Source organism: Zingiber officinale, chromosome 6B, assembly GCF_018446385.1.
Source record: "Zingiber officinale cultivar Zhangliang chromosome 6B, Zo_v1.1, whole genome shotgun sequence".
Taxonomy (NCBI): domain Eukaryota; kingdom Viridiplantae; phylum Streptophyta; class Magnoliopsida; order Zingiberales; family Zingiberaceae; genus Zingiber; species Zingiber officinale.
This window is the reverse complement of record NC_055996.1, coordinates 8247583-8267425: the sequence shown is the minus strand read 5'-3', so window position 1 is coordinate 8267425 and position 19843 is coordinate 8247583. Positions and strand designations below refer to the sequence as shown.

The 19843-nt window shown below is 35.8% G+C and overlaps 3 protein-coding genes across 5 annotated transcripts; 1 reads left to right on the top strand and 2 right to left on the bottom strand.

The window, feature by feature from the left end:
- Window positions 1–3579: 3579 nt before the first annotated feature.
- Window positions 3580–5023, bottom strand: LOC121989910 (two-component response regulator-like PRR37). The gene is made up of 3 exons (XM_042544210.1): window positions 4302–5023; window positions 4055–4201; window positions 3580–3982 (listed from the first exon to the last, which is right to left on the bottom strand). The coding sequence occupies exons 1-3, from the start codon at window positions 4650–4652 to the stop codon at window positions 3737–3739; spliced, it is 744 nt and encodes a 247-aa protein (XP_042400144.1). The 5' UTR covers window positions 4653–5023; the 3' UTR covers window positions 3580–3736.
- A 518-nt stretch (window positions 5024–5541) lies between these two features.
- LOC121991861 lies at window positions 5542–16171 on the bottom strand. 3 transcript variants are annotated; one of them, XR_006114755.1, is made up of 9 exons: window positions 15628–16171; window positions 14538–14615; window positions 14345–14425; window positions 13270–13427; window positions 11982–13183; window positions 9758–9904; window positions 7168–9611; window positions 6748–7030; window positions 5542–6578 (listed from the first exon to the last, which is right to left on the bottom strand). XR_006114755.1 is itself a non-coding variant. In XM_042545926.1 (6 exons), the coding sequence occupies exons 1-6, from the start codon at window positions 16057–16059 to the stop codon at window positions 9774–9776; spliced, it is 2082 nt and encodes a 693-aa protein (XP_042401860.1). In that variant the 5' UTR covers window positions 16060–16171; the 3' UTR covers window positions 9652–9773. The 3 variants fall into 3 exon arrangements, 1 of the variants encoding a protein (XP_042401860.1); XR_006114756.1 differs by having other exon boundaries at window positions 5542–6525; window positions 9788–9904; XM_042545926.1 differs by lacking the exons at window positions 5542–6578; window positions 6748–7030; window positions 7168–9611 and having other exon boundaries at window positions 9652–9904.
- Window positions 16172–16300: 129 nt separating this feature from the next.
- Window positions 16301–18234, top strand: LOC121991860 (60S ribosomal protein L35-like). Its single transcript, XM_042545925.1, has 4 exons — window positions 16301–16416; window positions 16508–16643; window positions 16758–16914; window positions 17985–18234. Exons 1-4 carry the CDS (start codon window positions 16413–16415, stop codon window positions 18057–18059), a joined length of 372 nt encoding a protein of 123 aa, XP_042401859.1. The 5' UTR covers window positions 16301–16412; the 3' UTR covers window positions 18060–18234.
- The last annotated feature ends 1609 nt before the right edge of the window (window positions 18235–19843 follow it).

Genomic DNA, 19843 nt, shown 5'->3' with positions numbered 1-19843 from the left:
ATTTCTTTAGATTTAATACGGCCAACCCTAAACCTAAAAACTATATATATATATATATATATATATATATATATAGTTCCGTTTATTCGAAAATTTAGTTTTTTTTTCCAAAAAATTGGTTAATTTGGTTCGGATTTAATTTTAAAATTTCTTATTTGGTTAAATCGAATAGACCGAATTTTTGAACCGAATCAAATTTTTAGATCCTAAATTTTTGATCAAACTAAATTTTTATTAAGTCAGACTAAATTTTTAGAAAAAATCAATTTATTTGGTTCGATTTATTTGGTTTTATCGAAAATTTAGTTCGATTTATTTGATTTTTAATCAAAAATTAGTTTGGTTCAATTAATTTTAAAAAAATCAGTTCAGTTTAATTAAGTTGATTCAGTTCGATTCGGTTTTAATAAAATACTTACCCATAACTAAGGTCTAAAGACTTTTTAATTTGCTCCACTTATCAAGAATAAGTCATATGCATTTTATTTTGGATATTTGTTTTTGTTGCTTAATTAATTAATTTGATCCTGTATAGTATGAATTTGTAAAATGTGCGCGATCGAGATTGCTTCATTATTACTTAATTGACTTAGAACGTGAGACACAAGAGATTCTATAAAGTTGGCTATTCTGATTTTTTGAAAAAAAAAATCATGACAAAATCAATCATAAATTTTACTTATATTTTATAACTATAATGTATTCCAATTTATTTACTTGGGAATAAAAATCAATCATAATTTTTACTTATATTTTATAACTATAATGTATAACTAAATCAATCATAAAATCTTATAACAAAATCAATCATAAATAGAAGAAATATTAATTTAAAGTTAGATAGGTTATATTATTTGAGCCAGCTATGTTTTTAAATTCCTCTCTAGCTGACTGATAGAAAGAAGGGCTTCCACGAGCATGGCGCAACCAGTAAGATGTAGCATAATTAAAGGGAATATCATGGTTCAATCTTTTATATGGGACATGTATTGAGATTGAATTTAATGAAAAATTTTAGAATGGACGACCGTGGGTCGAAATATTCATGGATGAAAAAAGTCCATGAGTCTACCTTCACAAATGCTCCTGTAATTTATTCGGAAGATATTAATGAAAAATTTCTATAGAATCAAATCGATCTCTAGAATTAATTGAATTATAAAAATTAGACAAATGAGTTAAAAATAGAAAAATAAGATGATCTAGTTGTTTGGGTAAATCTCCGAGGGATTTACTAAGTTGGTTGGTCATTGATATTGGAGAGTGAAGAAATCTTTTCCATGCTTAATACATTTAAATAAAATAAGGAAATTCTAATTAAAATATGTGTAGGAACTTTATACATATTTATTTTATCCAAAATTATTGGTAAATAGAACAAAGAACGCTGCAAAGAAGAATTCTTGGAAAAAAAAAGCTAGAAAAAGATTCTAAATTTTAAAAGAAGCTTTATAGGAAGTACTATCACAATACAGTCCTTTACATGACATCAACATTATCATATGTACTCCTTGGCTTGATTCCATCCTTCAAACACAAGAGCCCTCAAATCAATTGATTTAGAACCTTCATTTGCTTTCAAGCTAAGTAATTAATTGTTCTTTACAAGATACCAACTCATGCAAGTGCTACTTAATGAGAAATCTCAAACTAGGAGAAATTAGTTAATTAACTAATTAATGGTAGTTGCAAACTAATGATGACATCTTGGTCAAAGAATCTATTGTTCCTAGGCATTAAGGACATTCAAGGGGTGGCTTCCTTAGTTGATTATAGTTTTTCACTCATAGTGGTCATGAAAGTTGTTTTGAATGATTTCATGATTTATAATTTCAACTCTTCTTCTACAAGTTGATGATCTTCCCTAAATTTGCCTATTAGATAAATCCAGAAGTCGACCTCTAAAATATTCATTCCTAATGAAATTTGAATTATGATCCTTTTAGCACCGGTGAAAACATCATCAATGTGGTTGATTCGTGGACAAGAAGATTGACCATGTGTGCGCATTTTTATCCATATCACAAGCAATAAGTTGAACACTCCACTCCTCACTAACTAGGTTTACTATCCTACTAATTCCTTGTCGGAACACAAATTAAATAAACCTCCTCATCATTATGTAGCCTTCAATTTTGGTTAGAATTGAAAGAAAAAAATAAAGCAACAAGGACATCACCAAGTCGTGTCATTTGTTGCAAGTGTGAGCCTACAACAAGCTCCATCCTTGCAAAATATCATCGAGCAAAGATGTCCATATAGGCCCTAATTTATTTAACATATGCTAATCATGTCATTATGCTTAGTATGCCTAATAATTGTCTTTTGTTTCCTTCTAAAAAGAAAAATTGAAGAATAGGTAGTTTTCTTGCACACACTCTACTTATAGTAATATTACTATGTACTAAAGGCCGACAAGGAATCACTCTAAGTTTCTTCTCTGCCTTTTAGGACATGTAGCCTTTGCTTAAAGTTAATATTCCAAATTTAATGACGTATTAGTATAATCTCCATCCCTTATATTAATCATTTTTATTCTCTTTCCATCAAGCTAAATTATGGGGCTTCTTTGATAGATTATCACTTACATAGTAAGGAGAATCAAAGTGGTGGAAAGCATAAATATACTTGAGGAAATCTTATCCATTAGGGCATTAGTGGTCAAGTTAGGTTTTTGTTATTATTTTTGAGATTTAGTCGGGCACAAAACATATATACCTACACACTAATTGTTCAAGAATGTTGTCAAAGATTCGGGATAAAAAAAAATTATCATCCTCGTGCAACCTCTAACTCTTTCAAACAAGAACCTTTTGTGTTCTTTTTCTTGTCATACTCTAATTTTCTTAATCATCTTTGTAGATTTTGTACAATCTTTGAACTTTCAACACGAAAGAAACCAACGATCGGTCAAATAGAGGGAGTGTTCTTGTTGGACGACATGGGAGCATTAGTAGATGGAGCAACAAGGTTCAAGGTGAGAGTTATAGCCGGTTTATCAACAAGAGCTAGTGTAATCGGTGGCTATGAAAGTTATGAGACCTAGCTAGTCGGATGGCTTCAATCCACTAGCAATCATGGTGTCTCATATATAATCAATGAGCTACACCATGGACTATCACGGAGACTTACAATTCTCAATTCTTTTACAACGCGCGCTCCTAAATGGAGATGAACCCTTCATGTCGACTTATCCGTGCTCCAAACCTTATGAGATGGGTACACTCAGAACACTAACATTTCATCAAAAGATTGAGCACTCGTATTGAACTTACGCTTTGTGTTCATCACTCACCGGGTGAATGAAAAGCCTCCACACAATGGTGTATTAGTGTGAGAGAACCTTCATGGTTACAACAAGAACATGATTATTTAAGGTTGATTTAGGAGTTTATTTTATTAAGATATTATACTTAAACCTAGTGGTCAAACCATAGTTCTTATTTTACACATAAGGCCAGATAAAAGAAACAAGGTATATAGCCAAGTAAGTCTGTCTGTCTAAAATTAGCACTAATCATCACTAGATTTTGTCCAAGTCGACGCCAAAGAGGACCACGAACACAAAATGTTAGGGCATGGCAGTAACTTGAATTTTACTTGGGGAATAAGAACTTGTTAAGAAAACAGTGCTAGCTCAAGAACAGAGCAATCATATTTTAGATTGATCGCAGTGGAAATGACTGGTAAATAATCTACTGTTGAGTGTGCGATTTTATCCGTTCCGGTTAATTAGCTAGGAGAGAATGTTCATGGCGAAGACGTCGGCGGCGGCGAGGTTCACGAGGACGTCGCCGTCGTAGTAGAGGTCCTCGTCGTCGTCCGTCGCCAGGATCTGGCTCCACCACTCGCCGCCGAGTCCGTAGCTCTGGTTCATCCCGGAGCTGCTCGCTGCCGCCATCTCCGCCTCCGTCTCGCCGTTACGGGCGAAGCGGCCCCGCACGCGCGGCCGGCTGTCGGCGAGCGTCTTCCTGCAGGCGTACTGAAACGCCAAATGGATGCGAGTTAAGATTAAAGGGGGGGAATGATGTCGATAGAGGAGGATTGGGTATACAGTGATCTTCTTGTGGAAGTTCCTTTGATTTCGCTTGCTCCGGTAGCGCTCAATCCTTTCCTTCCTCTCCTCGGCACTGTATTTTCCGACTTTCCCCGAAGCGCCGCCGCCTTCCTGGCCGTAGTTCTCCGGCGAACCGTGCTTCCTCTGCTATCACAATATATGGAATGAGCCGAAAGAGCGGAACTTGATCGTGGGAAACGATCCAAAATGAGATTTTTAGCAGGAAAGGTGGGAACTTGCTGACCTGGAGATCGCCGGCGCTGAGCACCCGCCTAACTGGGGCAGCGTGGAAGTTGAGGTAGTCGCTTGAGGATGACGGCGGGGAGGAGTACGACGGAGGAGGAGGCGGGTGGTGGTGGATGGTTGGATCCGGAGCGTAGAGGTGGAGGGGAAGCGACTGAGAGCTGCTGCTCCGGCGGAGGTCGTAGTACTCGGCAGGTGGGCGTGGGAAGGAGGAGGGGAAGGGGAGGAGTCCTCCATTGGAGTCGTGGTAGAACTCACAAGGGGCGGTCGGCGAGCCAAAGGAGGGACAGTTCTGGTAGTGGAGGAGGCTGCCGTCGACGTCGTAGGAGGACGAGGAAAAGGAAAGGGACATAGCGGATTAATTGTGGAGCTGAGTCGTGGGCAGGGAGCGAGGAGCTTCGCTTAGGCTTTTAATGGAGGCTGAAGCAGGGGTATCGAAGGGGCCCACTTGGCATCGACAAGGAGAGTGGCGGGTTGACCAAGGTGGGCCCCTCAGAAGCTGAGTTGGCTGGAATCCTGTCGGCTCACTGCTGAGTTGCTTAGGGTGCCTCCTCTTGAACTACATCAGATTCAGAAGTCAACTGATGGTTGACTAGGAGTCCAATTTTCATGTCCTTTTTCTCACAAGAGCTTTCAATTGCTTCCGAAGTCAACTGATATTTGACTCGGAATGCATTTTTCATGTCCCCATAAAATACTTAGCACATAGATATTCAGACTTTACCCGCCATTATTAACCAGCAAACTGTACTACAGTTTTTAAAAATAAACTTAATATTTTAAAATGTAAACAAATATGCAAATGAAACACTAGCGATGCTATTGTGAAATTGCCAGCTGTGGAGAATGTGAGCTGACTTTAACATTTAATTATTTGAAAAAGAAGAAAAATGGACATGGAGGAGGAATCAAGGAATTAAATCATGAAAATTGTGCCAATTTCCAATGAATAAGATTCTATGAAGATAACTCCAGGTAGGGGAAAAGGAGGGTTGTTGCCACCTACCAATTACTACTAAGCATGCATTCACATCTAGAAATTTAGTAAGAATTTATTCTCATCCTTGATGTCCTTTTTTTTCCCCCCATTATATGGGAGATATTATTATCATTAAATTAAGCTAAATGATATTTTTTAAAAAAAAAAGTTTACTTTTTAATTTGGATTTGTTGACATTTTAGTGTTAGAATGGAACTAATTCTAGTCCTGATGACATGATTATGAAATCCTTTTGTAGCAAGGGGGGAAAAAGGATTCATCTTCTTGACTGACTTTGCAGATCAAGACAAATTAAATATGTCAATGTTTAGAAATCGAACCTGATCTTGTTCAAGAACCCAAACAACTATGTTAAAACCAAACCAACGATTTACTCATGGGTCAAGCTTCCAAAAACACTGCCAGCAAGCATGAACAAATTTCTTGGACGCAAGGGACAAGCATGTTCTTCTTAAGCCAAATCTATCCTCCCCGCACATCTACAGAAGCATGATGCCGCCACTGCATGAACCAGAACCACCACTAAGATTGTTAGGGAGTACGCCATTTCTCTCGTAAGACAGTGGACATAACTCGATCAACACCAAAGATGCTCCCCTATCAGAAAGTCAACTCCCCCAATCCTTGATAAGACCCGACTGATATAGTCAACTCCCCCAAAGACTCCACATTCATCTCTACTCATGCCTTAACGTGGCCCACAGATTTCTCACCACCGGGAAAATCTCAACAGTTGGGGAATCCTTAGCCTGTTGCCCTCCACTTCACTGCAATCATAAACTAGAACTTTTGATCAAGCACACTTTCACGTGCATCAACCACTACAAATGTCCATTCTATCCAAACCGAATCCTCCAAAATAAATGAACCAATCAAACTGTGTTGGAACTTCATAACAAGTACCGTTCTGAAACAAAGCAGAGCATAATATGCGTGAACTGATCAGCCATCAGAAAATGTTCGATAAATGAGGTTAGCCAGCTATGGCATATAATCAAGAGATGGCCATGACATAATCAGCTCCATATAAGAGCATGTGTCACACAACAATATACCAAGATCATAAGATCAAAAAGTATGTCTCAGAACATCCATGCCACCTTTTGACTCTAGAGCACTGATAGATAGTCCAGTTTAGTGCCCTCCAATGATGGGGGATTCCTACTTTGCAAGAAGATGATGGATTCTGCTGTTCCATTCCCTATTTGAAACCATAACTCATGGCCTGGAAACAGATAAGATCAGCTACATATTTTCAAACTCTCTGATCACAGCTTCCTATGCAAAAGAGAGAAAAACACCAAAGCTACTAATCTCATTCAGATGTATACTCTCCTACTAGACCGAAAAGAAAATGATTCATACAACCAACAAAATTTAGAATAAAAAAATACCCAACAACAGATAACTTGCACTGGGTGCACCAGTTACCAGGAACTTAGGTTACCTTGCATCAGATAACAGGTGGAGTTGAAGCAAACAGGATATGATTGCGGAGATGAAACGTTTCCAGTGCAGATTATTCAGTCACACCAGAGGACCCACTTAATTTAAAGAATATTTGAAGATAATGCATCACGTGTTTCTTCCTGGCTCTATTGCACATCAAAGCTACTCAAATTGCAGTTGACTAAATTTGTATGGACCTACCACTTTTCCAATGAACAGAAGCTCATGTAGTGATCAGGCAACTTTCCCTGCTTATGATTCCACTAGGCTAATCATTTCACCTGCAGTAGCATATCGAACCTAATCACTTAACCTTTCCATTGCAAGAAAACTTTGAAATTAGATTGGAAAATGACCAGATCTTCAATCATAGCCTTAAAAAAATATTTTGCCTGGACCAAGATTAATATCCACTAACCAGGTTCATGGAGCATATTTCTGAGGCTTCTGTGGAAGAAATTGATTGGTCTTTGAATTTGGCTGCCCGTAAAGGGATTAGGATAATAAAGTTGTAGAAGAAATGCCAATGTCGTTCCAGTCATCTATTGGCAAACATATGTACAGGAAGAGGCTTGTGTTCTTTAGATTGTAGATTAATACATAAAAGAATCAGTAGGATCTAAGCCAATCAAACACAATCACCAGGCATTCCATGCATGATACACAAGGACAACACAAAAGGGTTAGTATCACACTGACATAACACAACACTAACTTCAGCAAACCAACTTGAAGTGGTCATGACCAACCCAACATGATATAGCCCATGCACACCCAAGGATTTCACAGCTGGCAATGATAAGTTGACTCTTCCCATGCAAAAGATTAAAGAATGCACATGAATAAATTATCGTGAAATATAATCACGAAGAGAACAGATATATGGGTGAAATGAAATCATTAACGCTCACAAGATGCATCGTAAGAACTTGTTAAACCATCTCACTGTTATCTAGAGCTGATTGAAGCTCGTATCATCATCAATGGGCAAATAGACAAGAAATCAGTTAAACTGACTAAATGCAATAATGTTGAGATTCATGCAGATAGGAATTACATTATTTAACTTAGCTGATGATGGGCATCTTTAGTTGCAGAGCATGCAATCTAACTTTCTTGCTCAATTTTGCTTTGGTTGATTGATAGCAGCTATAATATTGAGATTTTGCAGACAGGAATTACATAATCTAACTTGTTAGCTCATGATGAACATCTTAAATTACAGTGCATGCAATCTAACGTTCTTGCGCAACTTTGCTTTGGTTGATTGGCAGCAGCATATATAAGTAGGATACTAAGATACCATCTATTCCTTGGTAGTTTAAGCTTTACCATCAGAAGGTCGACAGGTGACCTAGTTGCACCACTAAACCCAAGTGGAAATGCAATTATTGTGAGGTGACGCTGAACTTGCAGAATGCATTTGGGTGCTTAAGCTATTTGGCAATGAAATCCAAAATAAGTGCAGAATGTCACCTGATATGATAGAAGGGACTTGTAAAAAGTTCAAAGAGATGTTTCTTTGGTAGTGCTGCAAATATTGAACCACTTGATGAGCAAAGACTAAGAAATTCATTGATATCACCATATAATATCGACTTGCAGTTTCCAACAAAAGGAATCTCCAATTTGTGTTAAAGTGGAAAATCATTACAATACTCCAAGCTTACAGAAATTTTGTGATTTTGCCAAAAAATTTTGGTGATTCATCTCAACCTCAAAAGCATATCTGTCTTGGAAAATGAATTATGAAAAGAATGGATAGGGAGTTAGCAAAGATTTTTTGCCAAATATTCTGCATCAATTATTAGATCTAGGTCCTACAGAAAACTAATTCTTTGGTCAAGGCCAAATATGCCCTCTGTTGGAGTAAGGTAGTGTGCTCATAATCCTGATTCCCAAAAGTTGTTAACGGTCTTAGTGCAAGACAAGCATTTGAGTTACACATGAAGTCTCATAATCTCAATGCATGACCAATGCAACAACCCTAAGCATTCTAGCTGAAAGTTGCTCTCAGCTAATTATCTTAATGCGCTAGTTCCAAAATAATCCTCGAATTGGTTTATGGAATAATAAAATTGAATGATACTGAATTAAAGGGCACTCAGGAGACAAACTTTTATGATGCACATGGCTCCATCCCAAATTGCATTTCCCTCCCTCATACACACAATGTCATACTCCATTGCAACAAGGAAAGTTTATCTATTCAATATGATTAGACAAACTCATACAAGAAATTTAAAAATAATAATAATAATAAAACAAGACAAGTTGATAAAGTTTAGTGAAACTCCAGTGCTCAGCCAGAGTCAGGAAGTCAGTCAGCAGGACCAAGTATAGGCCAAGATAACATGCTACAAGCATGGTGGCCAAGCCAAGAAACAAAAGAATATAAGACCTTAACTGTTTAGACTATGACTAAGTAGCAATTACCATATTAAGTTTCTCATATTTAGACCAAGCAATGTAAAAGTTCATGTTGTGTTGTGTTGTGTTGATATTATTAGACACAACAGCATGTCATATGAAGTCCCAGTCAACTTCAATATATTTAACTCGTTCATGCTACACTAGATTGCCTGCAATGAGTACGGATACACATGAGTGGCATGTGTGTGGTCGCGGACAGAAATGAAGAGGCAGATACATGAGTCACAAGAACATGAAACATCCAGGCAAAGGCATTGAAGAAGAGAGGCAATGTGGCAATCAAAGAGGTGTGATCAAACAGCACGGTATAGATAATACAATTTAAGAAATACACATTATTTAAGGATATTTTACAGATGGTTGATCAAAATTTCAGGTCAGTATGCAAAAATTATCGTCAGTGTCTTCAGATGGAAAATCAGCCAAATCCTGCGGCATTACATGAGAGAATAAGCAAGAGAAAATTCCCTTCACATCAAAGCTTAATAGTAGCCAAAACTTATGACTGCGTACCAAAAATAATGATGCAGAACAACCAAAAAAGCTGCGAGAAAATAGAAAAGAAAAGAGCTCACTACAAATAATAAGGAATCATCTTTCCTTACAAATGTTTCTTCTTTTGGCATTGCAACAGATATTCCTAAAAAGCATAGGCTTAAATGAACCCTTAAAAGGCAAATGATAAGTCGGATAAAACAATTGTTCTTTCCGTTTCCTTTTTCCTGCAAACAACCAATATTAAATTATAAATAACAAAGTTGCAATATCTGAGTATATTTGTCAATACGCAAATAAAACATGACCTAATTATTGAGCTATCATGCTTAAATAGCACAGGAAACAATTAGAATAAAAAAGTATAATATTTAATTCATGGATTTTTACTACTATTTAAATACCTACATGATACAAAATATAAAAAATAATATATAATCAAAATGTTGAGAGAATTTATACAACATTACAACCATAATCAAATTGTAAATATATATAATATTTAAAATAATAAAACATCATACACTATATTTCATTACTGGAAATTAATAATAATAATTATAGTTTTATTAATCACAGAACACAATAAGATATAAAGCTTGGAATAATCAACTAAACTGTGCGAGTTAATAATAAATATTAAACTTATACATTGACTAAAAATATGTGTAGCATATAATGATAAAACTATGGAAAAATATTATCAAGATCACAATATCTTGTTCTGTTGTTCAATACATCATTTCTAAAATAATAAGATTAGTTGATATGACACAGAATCAACTAGTAAAATCAATTCACAATGTCACTAAATAGTATGATAAATTATATAAATATTTTAGTCTTATAAATTTATTTCATATGATACAAATGCTGATTAAATAAAACAAAGGGTTTCCACGAAAGACTTCTAACAAATGCTCTAACTTTCTCCAAGCAATTCTGGAATACAATTTGTACATATATTAACTATAACAAAGACGACGATGATAACAACCAAGCCTTATCCCACTAGATGAGGTCGGCTATATGGATCCTTTTATGTCATTGAACTCTATCTCCAACTATATCATCATCTATACTTAAATAAATTTTATCTTAATTTATTGTTGCTAACCAAGTCTTTTTTGCTATTCTTTTTCCTCGTTTGATATGCGTGTTTGTCGTAGTTTTGCATCGCCTAATTGAAGCATTTATTGGTTGTCTAAGTACATGCTTATATCATCTTAAACGTGTCTCTCGGAATTTTTCCACAATAGATGCAACTCCAACTTTCTCTCTAATGCTCTCATTTCTTATTCTGTTTATGCTTGTATGTCCACACATCCGCCTTAACTTCCTCATCTCTGCAACTCTCATCTTCTGCTCATGTGCTTGAGTCATAGCCAACATTTAGTTTCACATAACATAGCAGATCTTTGTAGAACTTTCGTTTAACTTTTAGAGGTACTTTACGATCACATAAAACACTCGACGCTCTCCTCCATTTCAACTATCTTGTCTGTATTCTATGTAAGGTATTTCTCTTAACCACTCCATCGTTTTGCAAAAATAATCTTAAATCTCTCGTGTCAGACAACCCGTTATCTTCTATCTTAATAATTGTCTCATTACGTCAAATATTACTAAACTTAAATTCCATATATTCTATCTTTCATCTACCAAAACAATATTATTAGCAAACAACATGCACCGCAATACTGTGTTTTGAATATGTGCAATGAGTTCATCCATAATTAGTGTAACAAGATAGACTTAAAGCTGATTCTTGATATAACTCTATCTTTATTGGAAATGCCTCAATTACTCCGCTTGAAGTCGTTACTCTGGTCGTTACATACTCGTACACATCCTTAATTAGTTTAATGGATTCATTCATTGAACATTTGCCATAATTTTAATGCTGGCTGACAACCTAACAAAGTCCTCCTCCTTTATCCAAGCTTGGGACTGGTCATGACTGGTTCGTTATGGGTAGAATTATATATTAACTATAACAAAGAAAATTGTAATTTATATTGAAATGCTAAAATAATTCTAAACACAACATAAATCAGAAGTGTGGACTTAGTTGAAGACAATAACCATTGAGTGGAATTTTCTAAAACCAAGTTGGCTTTGGTTAACCATGCCTGATTAGCATTCTAAAACACCTTTGATCCTAAAAGGGTAAATCACTGTTGAAAACATGCAAAAGCAATACACTGATATAAACAAATCTGTGAAAAAAAAGTTTTTGCACATTAAGCAGTGTTAGGACAGTTTGGGATATAATTGTAGGTGAATTAATTTTGAATAAAGTACCTAATTTGTCGTTTGACTTTTGTATCTTTTCTTTGAGTACGGTAGTATTTTTCACTTCAGGATTGTCGATATTTAAATATAAACCAACATCCTGCTCTTCAATCTCATTAAAAGAAACCTTTTGCAGAAAATTCTCTCCAGATGAGATGGAACCATCTACTTGGTTACACAGTAAAGGTCTTCCAGGACTTCTACATGTTGGGCTTGTATCTATCAGATCATTTTCTTTCAGCTCAGGTATAAAAATCATTGATGAATCACACACTTTCAGAATATTTTTCTCCTTAAAATCAGTAAAATCAGGCCATTTATCACTTAATGATAACTGATCGCTTGTAACATGCGCGCTAAGGTTCATACTCTTCCCAGAGTTATTTGAAGCTTCAAAAACATGGTCATCAAACCTATTCAAGCTTTTCTGGAACTCTACAAATTTGTTGTCTTTGATAATTGTGGGTGTTGAATCAGCATTTGACAGTAGAAAGACACCACTATTATCAGTTTTCTTGCAAGGTTCAGATGTTGGATCTCCATTTTTAGGGATACCATTTGTGAATTCTGCAGAATCATTTAAAGACTCAAAGGCATGGTTATTGGACTGATATGAAATTTTTTGAACCACCAAATCAGTTTCTGATGACTTGTTCTTCACAACAGCTGAGTCTGTTAGGTTAGCATCAGGTTGAATAATTCTATCATCAACATTCGATGCAGCCATAGCTGAAACCAGTAGGCCAGTACAAGAAACCTTATATAATCCATCTGGTATCTTTACACATTTATCAACCATTACAGGTTGGCAATTCTGGGTATCAGCTAATAAAGTTCCGATACATGAATCATCTTGTGTGACATCATCAGCAACAACACAAGGTTCATGGGGAGTAACAACAGGTGATGCAGAATTCCTTGGTGATGACATCATTTTGGCATTCTCGCTAAGCAAAAGTGGTGGTTCAGTAGGTATCGACTGGAAATCAATTGAATTTAAACCAAAAGATTGTTTGCAAGTAAAAACAGAAAGATTTTTAATATCATTCAATGATGGCAAATCTCCTTTCTCACTGGAGATGGCGTCCCATTCATTCCAGTTATCAAGCTGAAATTCTTTTGCAGTGGATTGCCCATCTGATATGATTCTTTCAATTCTGATAGTTTCCTTATAAAAGCGCTTTTTCCTTATAGCATTAGCTAGCAGTGACCTGTCAATAAAACAAATATAAAATTACAAATAAAGCAGAACAAACACATAAGGTGAGTGAGAATTCCAATAGTTCGATTAATATACCTGCAATTTTGAGAAATAGTATATTTCGCTCGCTCAGCAGACAGACCAAGCAAAAATACTGCTAAGTTTGCAACATCAAGCGGCCCTCGAATATCATTAACAGTTGAAGCAGCACTAGAAATGAGGAGATTTTTCCCTCGACTCCAGTCAGATAGTAGCTACAAACCCAAAATGGAGATTAATAAAATACAAGCAAAAAAATAAAAATGATTTGCAAAGCATTCTAAAAAGAATAAACAAGATTTTTCTATGCAGATGGAGTGTAAAATATGAAATTTATTATATTGATTATTAAACAATTTTAAAACAAAAAAATGATTCCAAATGCATGGAGCCATAAAACTATCACCTCAATCTCTAGTGAACTATAGTGCATCACCCACTCAAGCCACAACAGATACGAGCCAAAGTTTGAGAGGAAGAAACTCATATCAATGTATGAGATTCCTAACATACTAAGAAATTCCATACCAAATGACATCATATCACAACCAAATAGGGTTATGAGTATTTTTACAATTAGTCAATGGAGCTGCTAGTGTCCAGCTCAAATTGCTAGGTCAACATGGATACTGAGGATAAATGAAGAGTATGAATAACATAAATTTTATCCACCAGATTTTCATCAATCTCACATTGTAGAATAATAGATCAACAAAGTCTGAATTTTTTTACTTGCAAGATTTACACTCAATGGATTCACCAGTCTTTCTTGTATAATTGCTAAAGTAATATTTCAGTTTCCTTTTAATTGATTGATTCTTTAATTTAATCTAAAATGTTTTTCGATGCATATACATGATTATTAGCATTAGAAAAAATCAAGAAAAAAAACCAAGAGGTGGGTATAAAGGAAATACACAGGAGGTTTTATCAAATTCAAATTAGATTTGTACCACTGGTTGCACGATAAAACGTATGACCAAAATAAAAAAAGAATGGAGATATCATGTGATTGAGAGATTGCATAATCCAAACAAAAAAATGCAACATTCACAACACAAAAGGGAATATGCCATGTTCCCATAATAATACATAAGTTCTCTGGTAAAGAAGCAAAGAAGATTTTTTACACCTTCACATCAGATAGGATCTTCCTTCTAACATGAGAATCAGCTATAAGATGAGAGTATGTAACTTCAAAATATAGTCCACGCTGCGAATGAGGAAACATGACATAAGCAGGAAAGTGTATCAAGAATCAAATCTGACAGGAAATTTTGAATCATTTCAAGTTCAGATAAGTAATGCAGATGAACTTACAGCACCTGAATAGCAAGCTTAATGGATGAAATCTTCAGACGGAATGGAAGTTTTTGAGAGAAGTCCAATGTAATTATATCAACCTATTGTAATTCAATTGTTCCAATCAATCAAATCAATAAAGTATCTACAATAAAAAAAAAGTCAGAAACATATGTAAATATGCATTAGATTATGATAAGAAAAAAAGCTTTCTCAGGTTATGAATAAATCAGGCTATTTGCTTAGATTAAAGTTGTAGCAAACTCAGTTCTGCTTGTTAGAAACCATAGTTATTAAAAGCGCTCGCCTCGCTGTGCTTAGGGGCAAGCACAGCCAAGCGAGCCTCTTGCGTCTCGTCGCCTTAAGCGTGCGCCAAATGAGAGGCACCAGACGCGCTCAAGGCGCTTGGTCTTACGAAACCGATGAAGATTCAGCTATACAAATCTGAAACAACTGGTGATGGTGATGTCGATAATGATATGATTGAGAAAGATGATGAAAATTTTGATGATTTACATATTTGATTTTTTTTTTAATTTGAATTATTATGTGCATAATGTATTTATTTACTAGTGAATTTTATATTTACATTATTGTTTAATATTTTACATTAGTAGAAATTCCCTATATATGTATGAATTGTAAATATTTATATCCGGAGCGCCTTACTTTGATAAGGCGTGCGCCTCACCTTGTGTATTGCACCTCAAACCCCATAGCACTTATGCGCTTTTAGGCGGCATCTCATGCCTTAAATAACTATGTTAGGAATTGTCTTTGTTCACAGGATTCAAGCATAATTTACTCTCTAACTCATAAGTTGAACCATATGTTAAACGCTGTTATCTATACTTATCTAATTAAATACGATAAATAACATGAACGACACATCTATGACCCTATCTGTGTTTTTGGGATACAAAAGAACTCTAATTCTTCGTAAAAAAAAATTATTTATGAAATTATAATTATAGTTTCTGAGGAATTGAAATTCTCAATCCTAAGTTTTCTATTCAAAATAAAGGAATTCACGGAAACTACAGAATGCGAATTGTAACTCCGAATTTTTGTTGTTTCAAATACACTGATAAAAACGGAGGCGCTAACGCTCACCATAGAAGATTCACAAGCCTTGTCAAAAGCTTCCTGGTTCAGAGGACGGACAGCGACTAGGTCGTAAGTCTTAAGTAGCGCGTTGCCATTGAGGGATACGGCGGCAGCAGCCCCGGTGACCGAGACGGTCAAGCGCGTGTACTGGCGGAATGTGGAGGAGCGGGGGGCTCCGAGGAGATCACGGTGGAAGGCAGCGGAGGAGAAGAGTGAGGGAGCGACCTCGAGGAGAGAGTCCAAAGGGAAAGGGTCGATGCTGCACCGTAGAGAGTCGGAAATCACGCGGAAGTGGCGGTCGTAAGCGATGCCGACGTAGCCGAGCTCCATAGCCCTGACTACGGTCTCCAGCCGCGCGTCCTTACGGGACTTCATCTCCAGCGAGGGGTCACCTCCATCCTCGAGATAGGGGATACTGAGGTCAAAGAAGAGAGCCATGGCTCATGCCGTCCAATGAGAGAGCTAGGGCCGCGAAGGAGTTGAGAGAACGTCGGAAGCGGTAGGGTTCTCGTCGGAGGTGGCATTGTTTTAAAAGGCCATACTATCGCCCAGTAATACGAAGGCCCATTACGGGCCATTAATTTAGAGTTGAATTAGTTCAAAATAACATTTTACTTTACCCCCCAAAAAAGATAAATAATTAAAATAAAATTTAATAAAAATACCCGAACCATTGAGTTGTGGTTAGGGTTCCATCCTTTTATAAGCAACTTCCGTATCGTAGGGGGATCAACATTTGTCAGCGGCGGCGACAGCGAGCGCAACGAAGAGGGAGAGGCGATTCGGTTGCGATGGGTAAGCATCGAATGTTTTTTTTATTCTAATTCCCTCTCCCGGTCGCTTGGAAGAGTAATCAGTCTATGTCTGCTGTACTTGTTGGTTACAGCGCGGATTAAGGTCCACGAGCTTCGGGGGAAGACCAAGACGGAACTACAGAATCAACTGAAGGACCTCAAGAATGAGCTCTCCCTCCTCCGCGTCGCTAAGGTCACTGGCGGCGCGCCTAACAAGCTCTCTAAGATGTCAGCCATCAGTAGCTTGGTTATTTTTGAAAAAAATCCTTTTTTTTTTTTTGGCCTTTGTCAATTGTAGTTAGGTTCTGAAAGATAGATTGGATCTTTGATTGAGTTTTGCAGAAAGGTTGTTAGGCTGTCGATCGCTCGTGTGCTTACTGTCATCTCGCAGAAGCAGAAAGCGGCGTTGAGGGAGGCTTACAAGAATAAGAAGCTCCTTCCGCTGGATCTCCGCCCCAAGAAGACGCGGGCCATCCGCCGTCGACTCACCAAGCATCAGGTAAAAATTTTCTAGGATTCATTCTCTAACTAAGTGAAGATCGAGGGAACCAACTTTGAAATGCGTTTCCAATTTATTCATACGACTTATCTCTGCATGCTTTGTTTGCCATTGGTTTATTAAGTTTTTAATATTCTTTATCAACTATTCTGGGTCTACAATAGCACTTTGTCTAATAAAAATGAATACCATTAGAGGAAGACCAAATACTTTTGTATAGATTGAGCAATAATTTAGTAGTGAGGATCTATGATCTCTCTCAGAATCGGTAGATCTAATGTCACATCATTGACTGACATACTCAATGCATGTTGCCTGAAGCAGATAATGTAGTGTTTTATGTATTCGATTGTTCGAGAACAGTAGTTATCACCTAAAATATGATGGAATGACAAAAATATATGAAGAACTTAAATTTTCAAAACATTGCCTATTCATTTAAAACTTCTACTGGTTGCATGATTTATTATTACATCTAGATTCACTATCATCCTGTGTTTACCTGGAAAGGGATACAGAGGAAGGATTTCAATTCCATCCAGTTTCTCTGTTTTATATCTATCCAAATCATCTGTAATTGGACAATTGGACGGCAATAAAATTTACATAATTCATTACTTCTTTTCTTTCCACTTAGCAATTCACCTTTCTATTTCCTCTCCTTGAACTAAATCCAACATCATGGTTCATTTTGAAGATGTATATCAGTCAGTTAAAAGGTATAAAGTTTCTGTAGATTTGGTTTATGATGACTTTAGTTAGCTGAAGCCATCATCAAATATGCGAAGATTACCATTAATTGTGAAATTACTTATTTGAAAGTATGAGAAGTCTGAAGTTTGAAGAAAGTTCACTTGTCACCACTAGTTTGATAAGGCTAAGTCACCAAGGAAGATTATAGTTGCAATTTGAGTGAAGCATGTGCATCATGGTGTCTTGTTGAAGCTAATTAGATTCGCCAATGTCGAAAGCTTTTACAATGGAGAGCTATCAGCAACTATAATTTTCCTTATTCTGCTTGTTCTTCCCTCTATTGGTCATTTATTGATGGTATGTTTGCATAAATGCAGGAGTCCTCGAAGACTGAACGTGAGAAGAAAAGGGAAAGGTACTTCCCTCAGAGGAAATATGCTATCATGGCTTAGAGGTTAATGTTCTATGATTTCTATTCTACCATTTAAGGTTTTGTTGTCTTTGAAAAATTAATGATCAGGTTTTTGTACCTGCAAATGGCTGTGTGCTATCTTTTCAATTTTTGTTGATTTAACTTTGTAGTCTTCGGTTTCTGTTGATATGACTTTATTTATAATTTTATTTCTACCTAAAAACATAAATAAAGGAAAATCTGGTCGGCAAGAAGAATAAAAGGGTTTGCATATAGTTGTGAAGCAAGCATGCATTTTAACTAAACATAAAATTACTCATTAGCATCTCCATTTGTAAAAAATTAAATATAAAAAAAGTAGTCAAAAAACAAATAAACATTCAAAAAAATCATTGAGAAATTATACAGATTTTATTTTAAAATCGTTTTGTAGTTTTCAATAAATATCCCGACTATTTAAAAAAAAAAAAAATCATATACCATATGATTTGAATGCATTAAATTTATAGGCAAACATTGTCAATTTAAAAATTCTCGTTGCTACTTTTAATTTATACTGAAACGTTAAAAGGAGCTAAGTTTGCAAGTTAATATATATATTCTAAGATCATTCATATTTTTTTTCTGGGTTGGATAGGAGCGGCAGGTCCAGCCGGGCCAAATTAGACCGGTCCAGTCTCTTGCCAGAATATTATAATAAAGGAACTTATTCTGTGAGTGATGATAAGGATCATAGTAGAATAGTAGAATTGGTAGGATCAGAATAAAATTGATAGGATTATAACATGATCAGAATAAGATCAGTAGAAGTTTTGAGAGATAATTTTTAACTCGGTTTGAACCCTGGAATCTATAAAATATTAAATTAAATTTTAAAGTTTATCCTTAATTATTCTATTTTAAATCTAAAAAATATCATTTAAATTATTTTTATAAACACAGAAGATTTTATCTTTTTTATTATTTTTTTCGTTTGATTAGGTATGACAATGAATCAGGTTTAAATATGATCTCGCATTAAATCTGTTCCATTTGGGGTGGGTATAAACTTAACGGGTTACGAGATAGGTCTAACTCTGTTGACTAAGTTTATAAGTGAATTCGGGTGAGTTATGAGTTTCAATGAACCCGTCATTAGTACATATATATATTATAAAATACATTATAATAATAATAATAATTTATTATTGACTCGTATCTTGTTTTATTAAGTTTAGTGGGTTGATGGGTGTAACCCACTATGTACTCGTCGGATTTTATCGGGAGAGTGTTCAGTTGAAAAATTAGATGGGACGGATCAGAGTTCAGATTTTTTTATTTATTTATTTTTTACACAAGATGAATTCTGAAATTAACCAAACTCAATCTGAATCTCCCCTTGTTGACATCCCTAATCGGTGATAAAAATATGGAAGGGGACAGTGTCCACACGGGCAGATCCAACTAATCATATCGCACCAAAGCGAAACCTCTCCCAGATTCCTACAGCATGTCAAATCTTGTCCATATGGCCTTCCCTGTAAGGCTGTAAATGGTTTAAAATTTAGCAAAAATATAAAAAGCCTTATAAAAAGTTTTTTTCTTAAAAAAAAATAAAAAGAGGCCATCAAATGTAAATGTTGTATTACGAGAATACTTTTTATTTCAATATTATTGTAATACCGAAGTTACTCTGTAATTACTGAAACGGCTCGAAGCTACCCTATGTAAGGACGGAGCGGAGATGGAACAACCGCCTTTTTTTTCTAATATTTTAATGTAAAATTGTAGGATATAAAAATAAAGAGTGAATGGAAGACAGTGATATACTGATATGGACGCCTT